Genomic DNA, 8,288 nt, shown 5'->3' on the forward strand with positions numbered 1-8,288 from the left:
TTGTATATTTTATTGTAATGCTACATTGTTAATCAATAAATCTTCAAAACTTGACAAAGAATGTTTTATTTTTGTTTTTATTAGAATGTAATCCTAAAAAAAAAAACTACCAAACAAATATGTACAATGTTTATATAGGAGATTATACAAAACATAACTCTCACTAATTTAAACCGGGTATATATTTAGTTTATTTTAGACGATGTTCGAGTCATCTTTTACACTTGAATCGGAACCAGTTTGTTGGGCACTACTAATTGGCTTTGAGGAATTAGGCAAGTTCGGGTTTTGCGTGATTTGTTGTTGGTGCTTCTTCTTCTTCTCGTTGAGGTTTAGCGACGTGAAAACGGTCATGCCACACAGAGCCGCGAAAGCCCCGGTAATGCTGACTAGTCCGGGATCGGAGCCAAAGACAAAGTAACTTCCTAGCAATAACACGCAAGTCTTGAACTGTCCGAGGACCACGTGAGAAGTCGCTGAGGTCGCACTTAAAAAATATTAAAAAAAATGAGAAGTAATGTTAGTTACTTGTAACACAAGTCAAGCAAATAAAAGACGGCATCCAATCGAAAAACTGAAATATCGATGTCGTCGAATTTGTCGCAATTAAGACCTAGGCTTTCTATGGTTAATTTATTTAGAAACCTCAGAAATTCATCGATAAAATGGTACGAAATACAAGATAATCGTGTATATCATTAGTTACTTGTACCGCAAGTCAAGCGAAACAAATGAGCCTTTCAAACCGTTGAAACTTGAAACCTCAATCCCTTAAAAAAAAAATTGAAATGGGACGAAGATCACGACAAGTAACTAAGTATTCGTGAAGCTTGTAAAAAAATAAATTCATTATTTCATTACCGATACTTATTAGAGAAAATATCAAGAGTATTCCTCGTATATTTAATATAACATTTTTTTAGGGGAGGTATATGTCATTCATATTAAACTGAAGGGATATATCTGATATTTCTAGAAATCGAAGGGATAAATCTCTTATTTCGATTAAACACGAGGGATACTCTTGATATTTTCCCTATTTATTAACTTGACATCTCCTCTAAAATAATATTACTATTCCTATCCCAAATCAGTGATGATCTCATTGCCTAGAGTCTTAACAGTAACAAAAACAAAAGTGACTCACCCAAGAGCCAAAGCACCAGACCATTGGAGAAGGAATCCAAGAAGAGCAGAGATGAGAATGGCAGTTGAGTTTTGAAGATCCCAATTGAAAGACAAAACTCCCGGTGGGTCCAACCACGGCGTTAGAGCCACCAAGAAGAAGATTGTCACTGGTGTTGTCTTCCACATCAGCCTAATCACACAAACACCCTTAATTAAACAACCTCTCATTTGTCATTATCACTACGAGTTAATTAGCGTGCTTACGCGAGAGCGGTCCAGTTGGCTTGTTGCTGAAGATTAGACCACAAGATCTTGTTGATTCCACTTGGGACTATCCAAGCCATGGCTATCACTGCACCGAATAAGTTGAACTCCAAATCCGTCACCGTCGCCACAGCCACGCCTATCGATACAACCACCAGAGCCAAAACCTGAGGAAATAAAAATCAATTCATAAGTACATAGCCATTTGATTTATAGCGTTTTGTATAATAGCCAACTTTTTGTAAATTTTTTTGTAAATAACCACCTTAACTTATTTACGGCACTCAAAAATACAAAAAAAAAAAAAACCCAAAATAGGCGGGAATGTTTTTGGGTATTTTTGTCTTTTTAAGTGCCGTAAATAAGTTAAAGTGGCTATTTACAAAAAATTTACAAAAGGTTGGCTATTTAGCAATTCTTAGACTTTCGGTGGCTTATTTGGCTTATTTTTTGTTTATTTATATATGAGAGAGCACAAAAAAAAATGGACAAAATAAATGTGACACCTTTTTGAAAGATATGATCTTTCTGAAGAGAATGAACTCGGCGAGAACTATGGTTGGTGTGACTGCAATCTTGGCCATCTGGTAGAACCCCACACTGAAAAATATGACTAATGACACATTAAATTCGGTTTATATCACGAAACCGCCAAAAATTTAAAAAAGACGACTCATTTGACCAAATTACCGTTGAAGTCTAAAATTTTATACGCCGGGTGCCAAAACAATTTTTGATTAGTTTGGTCTTTCAAGGGCATTTTGGTCCAAAAAGTCATATTTTTAAAAAATTTGACACTTTTTTCTTGGGATAAAAATCGGAATTTGTGATTTTTATAAGGGTCTTTTAGCTATATAGTCATTTGACTTATAGCGTTTTGTATAATAGTCAACCTTTTGTAAATTTTTAGTAAATAATCATCTCAACTACTTATTTACGATACTCCAAAAGACAAAAAAAAAACCCCAAAATAGGTGGGAATGTTTTTGGGTATTTTTTTTCTTTTTGAGTGCCGTAAATAAGTTGAGATAACTATTTACAAAAAATTTACAAAAGGTTGATTATTTAGCAATTCTTAAACTTTCGATGACTTATTTAGCTATTTTTTTTTGTTTTTTTTTTTTATAAATTGGAATTGAGAAGACCTGTTGTGGCTGAGGCTGGTGTTGGCAAGGCCAGAGGCAAAAGCCATGACAACACCCAAAGAGAAGAGAGAAGAGAAAGGAGTGGATTTGGAATTTGGAGGAGATATTGGGAGAGCTGAGATTGCTTTTAAAATGGCCATCAAAACCCATGAAACACTGTAGTGAATCACTGTCAGAAATATTGGGAACTTGAACCCAACTTTTCCCATCACCTACACCAAGCCAATTACAACATTATTAATCTATCATCATTCACACATTATAAGATTGACAATACAATCAAGTTGTGTAATTTTTTTTTTTTTTTTTTTTTAATTTATCTATGGATGTATTTGGAATTTTAAACTTCAAGGCGCGCCTAGGATCATAAATCAAACTTCATTTACTATTGAACTTAGCTTTCTCATTGGTGAAACTACAATGAATTTGTGTCCCCAACTCTACGGTTTTTGCGCGACTAATCATTTTATTACATGTCGGATTAAGAGATAAGAGATGTTGCGTTGTGGCGCCTAATTTGTCATGTCCACAAAATTTCTAGTTCTTTTGTGAGTAACATTTTTGGAATTTAATACTCAATTTTTGTCGATATTCGTTTCGGGGTTTCGAGCGCCTTTTTTTTTGTCAATCAAACTTATGCTAACATTTTTTTTATCGTAGTAAAAATCTACGGCAAATGTCAGCCCCTAAACGAGGAGATGTGTTCGAGTCATGACCGAAGATATAAGTTATCAAGAAAAAAATCAATATCGACAAGTCACCTAATCATATTTAGAGAGAGAGAGAGAGACCATTTTGTTGGCGAGAATAATGGAAATAGCGACCAAGAAGTTGAAGGACATTGCGACGAAGGGCCCGCAAAAACGTTGTTGTTGCCGTTTAGCCCCTTCCGAGGTTCGAGTGTCATTGTAGAGGCTGCTTCTAAGCTCCTCAAGAGCTCTTCCTAATCACATATTCAATGTTGATAAACTTTATATAATCTCTCACTCGCAATTATAATTATTAATAAGGGAAACTAATGAAATTAAAAAAAAAAAATTATGATTAAAGAATAGATTTTTGCATTAAAGAGAGCGAGAAAAAGAAAATTCACTGACAAAAGGCATTTACTAAATGCAAAAATCTCATCCAATATTGAAGAACAGTGCATATCATTAAGTGCCAAGAGAAGGAAGAAAAGTCAAATTCCATATGAAAGTTAATAAACTCAGCGAATAATAAATGACGATATTTATAAGAAAAACGAAATTAGAAGAATAACATACAGAGACACCTAACCTAAACAAAATGAACATTTTTTTCTCAGGAAAACCCAGATTTTTTTTTCTCGCCTGCAAATGGAGGGTTTAGAAACAGATATTGAATAACAATATACATATATGAGATTTATGAATATTTTATAAAATATTAATAAGTACCTGCTTCACCAGCATCACTATCTTTCCTCTTGATGATGATAAATCTTTTGGCCTTCTCTCCAAGAAATGAACCGAGAAATCCCATAAAATAATCAATCCAAAACATATGCATAATTGCGATATATATGTTTATACATGTATAAATTAATAACAATAATGTATCACGGAAATAGATATATTACAAACTATATGATCATAGATATTCAACCCAGAAGCTCTTTTCTCTCCTGGAGATCATAGATTTCAGAAGAAAGAAAACCACAAATAATGGAAGTTATATACAAATATATATTATAGTAATATATCTATTACAAGTTTACAACAATGTACGTAAAGTTATTATGGTTTGCTTTGAACGTGACATATTTTGTTCCCCTTGGAGAGTTAAATATATGACACACTTTGTCCTATATATGTATCTTTCTTTGACTTCATGTAATTCCCAAAAAAAAAAAAAAATACAGCCTTTTTCTTAAAGTTACCGGAACATAATTTGTTGCATTTGAGAGAAATAAAAAGAAATATAAAAAAAATAAATTAAAACCCTATAAAAGACGTGATAGGTTCGTTGGTTAGGTTGTTTTTCTTTGATTAAGGTTATTGTGTTTACTTTCTTTCTTTATTTAGTGTTATAGACTCTTAAATTTAATGCAATGGAGAATAATATTACAGAATGTGGTCTGCATTATCTGTAATAACCATTTTACATATCCACGTCATATTATATTCTCTAGATAAATAATCACAAACAATCATTAAGCATCTAATAAGGATAGCGTGAAATTTACTCTTGATTCTCACTCGAGCATTATAATATAAAATCGTGATCTCTACTCAAATTTTGGTTTCCATTATAATTAAAGAGTAATAGAGTTCCGTTAAAAAAGAGAACAAAAGTATCCGACTGAATAATTAATTACTTTTGTTTTGACATAACCCGTGAAATTTCACTCTGCCCAATTGAAAAGAACAAAAGAAAAAAGTCATCAAATACTCTCTGCCTAAAAGGGCCTGCTATCTGGTTTCAGACAAAAATATAATTCAAATCTTTTGCTACATTTGTTGAACATGCAAAATATGTGATTTTTTTTTTCCGGTTGCAAGGAAGAAAAAAAAAATATTCAATGCTTGTCGATAGGGTGATCTTTCTTGGACCCTGGCACATTTTTTTGCATGTTTATTTATTTATTTATTATAAATCCACTATACTTTTGGGATTCGCTTCTCAAGCCTGGGGTTGATTGTGGTAACATATATGTAATTCTATTTAAACATTCCAAAAAATGGGATCTTGGGATTCGCCAAAGAGTGAAACTTTACTTGAAAGAAGTTCCAACCAGAGTAAAAAAAAATAATGAAGTAATGAACAAATGAAAAGAGATCATAAGCCAAAAAAAAAAAAAAAAAAAAAAAAAAAAAAAAAAAAAGAGAGAGAGAGTGAGTTTCAGAAGGTATTTCAAAGCATAAACTTATCGAAACTTATCGGTGTTCGAGCCCCGAGACAAAACGGCCGAGAGCTTCTTTTCCCGCTCGGCCACTTCTCGGCGGACCCGATCCGTGGCCATGATTTTTTCGGCGATTTGTTCGAAGCTCTCGTGGAAGCTCGTAAGAAGCCTATAAGCTTGCCTTCCCACCGAATCCTTCTTAGCTTCCCTGCAAAGAAAAAAAAAAACATAAATCGAGTTCGTAATCACGACATAATAATTGAAAGGTTTTATGATAATGACGACGATTTTTTTTTTTTTTTTTGCTCAACCTGAAAACCATTTCGTCCACTATTGCGTAGGTTCTGTGAAGCCGTTCTTGAACGGCGTTACTCTCTATCTGAAGCTCCCTCGTTTCTCTCAAGATTCTCTCTATGTCGGCGTTCTGTTTTTCGCTGTTCTTCGTGATTTCGTTGACCCGCTCGATGTGGGATTTCCTCGACGTCCCTTTCGGCTGTCTCTCGAGCTCTTTCGAAACTTTACATAACTCGTCCTTTCTGTGTCCATTTTAGAAATGAAATAAAGTGCAATCAATTCAGTCCATTTTAGATTCCATTTAAACGATGGACGGACAAGAAATCTTTCGGTACTTCAAAAGGCTTTGCTTGTCGCGAGAATACGATAATATTTTAAAGGTGGGGTATTTGTAATAATTAGTAGATAGTTAATGGGTTAAAAGAGAATGTTTAGAGGTTGTATGAGTGATTAATGTGGGACATTTCGATTGGGATTCTATTACCCGGAGCTCCAAAAATATCTTATAAGTCTCAACAGAAAACACACCTGTTCGTAACTTCGTCCAAGACCTTTTGTGTTTGTAGCTCGATTTCTTCGAGGCTTTCGAACTTTTCGCGTGTCTCCGGTCTGTTTGCATACAAAGACTTTCGAAGAGTTTCCTTTTCCGATTCCAGAAACTTTCTTTTAGCTTCCCTGAGAAAAAAAAAATAAAAAAATAAGCATGTATACATATCTTTGAAGAGAGATCTATAAGAACACATCTATGTATTTTTATATCCTACCATTGAGACTTCGATTCTTCAAGGCTATGCCTCTTCGCTTCCACTTTCTCGCTGAGCTTCTCGACGTGAAAATCGAGAGATTGTTGGTCATCGAAAGCAATTTCCAAAGCAGCCTCTAATAAACCCAGCTCTTCTTCAAGAGCCCTCAAATCTGACTTCTTACTCTCATGTCTCATCTGATAAATGATCAAACAAACCACAGAGAAAAAATAAAAAATAAAAAAAAGCCAATCATATCGCATATCTTGTATGTGCTTTTCAATCATTCGACGCCACTGACACTGGCAAATTTAAATACCTCGAATGTCTTTCGATCTCGCAGAGAAGTAACAAGCCTCTCGTTTATCAACGCTTCTTCATTCGAATCCTCTTTGTTTTTCTTGAATTCTCTCGATCCCAAGATATTATCATTCAATCCTGAAGCCTCGCACTTTAGATTAAGATCGCTCAACTTTGCCTCCTCGATTCTCGCCAAGTCTCTATCATCCACAACATTTACATCATCCAAATAGCTCGTGATTATTTCTTCTTTCCGATCCCCAAAGCCCTTAATATTTCTGTTTCTTCTGGGTTCAGACGATTCAGGAATCATCTCTAACAAGAATTCGATGATCTTACTCGACTCCTCTTCCGACGGATACAGAAACTGCCTAAAGCAAATACATAAATCCATTAAAAGTTAATCTAAGAACTTCAAATCATATGTATATTAAACCTGTCTTGTGATTTTTATCCAATTAATTTCCTGTTTACCTCTATTATATTGATAAAACAGCGTATATCCATTTGAATTTTGGTTCGAATACTTCCTTTGAGCTTCAATAGGACCATCTAACACTGAAGATCAGTTAATTCAGCCAAATTCAGTTTGTTTTTTTTTTATTTTCTTCACTCTAATGAAGTTCGTTAATCAATCACTTATTTACTTTCTGGAAAAAAGCTCGACATCTTTACGCTTCTAAATTCTACAATTAGTCAATCAGATCGTAGAACTTCGAAATTTTTATGTACCTGATTGAAGGTTATTTCGGAGATATATCCGATTCTCTTGATCGCCGAGGCCATTTCCGTACAGACACCAAGCTCATCCCCGGAGGTCAAAACCGTCGGACCATTGCCGATTAGGGCCAGAGACTGAGCGCAGATCGAGATCAAGACCGAGCTCTCGAGGTTTCCGACTGAAGAAACTTCTTCCGGGATGCGAATCCCGGCGCTTCGTAGCGATTCCACCAGTTTCTCCGCCATTGTTGAGCTTTTCGAATATGCAGTGATTTTCTGTGTTATGGGATGGAAGTGACGAGACGACATAAGCTAACACAATGGAAGAGATGAAACGACAATTTATATACGACAGGAAATACGAAACGACAATTTATATAAAACAGACGACGGGAAATTGGAAACGACAATTTATATACGAAACGACGAATGAAATTAAACGACAATTTAAATAAAAAGACGACAGTAAAAACGACAATTTATATATAAACGACGAAATCTAAAAAACGACAATTTATAAAATACGACGAAAGGGATGAAACGACAACTTATATAAAACGACGACAATAAATTAGAAACGACAAATTATATAAACGACGAAAAACACAATCTATTTAAAAAGACGACAGGAAATTAGAAACGACAATTTATATATAAACGACAACAGAGATGAAACGACAACTTATATAAAACGACGTCAGTAAATCAGAAACGACAATTCATATATAAACGACGAAAAATACGATTTATATAAAAGTACGACAGGAAATTATAAACGACAATTTATATATAAACGACGAAAGAGAATAAAAGAAAATTTATATAAAAACG

At 34.3% G+C, this 8,288-nt stretch overlaps 2 protein-coding genes across 2 annotated transcripts; both read right to left on the bottom strand.

Annotated features, from left to right (window-relative positions):
- Positions 1-127: 127 nt before the first annotated feature.
- Positions 128-4,217, bottom strand: LOC149398799 (Nucleotide/sugar transporter family protein). Its single transcript, XM_089615219.1, has 7 exons — positions 3,956-4,217; positions 3,329-3,480; positions 2,538-2,749; positions 1,899-1,992; positions 1,393-1,559; positions 1,148-1,318; positions 128-487 (listed from the first exon to the last, which is right to left on the bottom strand). Exons 1-7 carry the CDS (start codon positions 4,065-4,067, stop codon positions 196-198), a joined length of 1,200 nt encoding a protein of 399 aa, XP_089471345.1. The 5' UTR covers positions 4,068-4,217; the 3' UTR covers positions 128-195.
- A 1,152-nt stretch (positions 4,218-5,369) lies between these two features.
- On the bottom strand, positions 5,370-7,867 carry LOC149398800 (coiled-coil protein). The gene is made up of 6 exons (XM_089614675.1): positions 7,470-7,867; positions 6,757-7,104; positions 6,459-6,634; positions 6,223-6,369; positions 5,712-5,936; positions 5,370-5,608 (listed from the first exon to the last, which is right to left on the bottom strand). The coding sequence occupies exons 1-6, from the start codon at positions 7,764-7,766 to the stop codon at positions 5,425-5,427; spliced, it is 1,377 nt and encodes a 458-aa protein (XP_089470801.1). The 5' UTR covers positions 7,767-7,867; the 3' UTR covers positions 5,370-5,424.
- Between the last annotated feature and the right edge of the window lie 421 nt (positions 7,868-8,288).

This window comes from Urtica dioica, chromosome 5, assembly GCF_054948205.1.
Source record: "Urtica dioica subsp. dioica isolate 48M chromosome 5, U.dioica_male_clone48M_v1_H2, whole genome shotgun sequence".
NCBI classification, from domain to species: domain Eukaryota; kingdom Viridiplantae; phylum Streptophyta; class Magnoliopsida; order Rosales; family Urticaceae; genus Urtica; species Urtica dioica.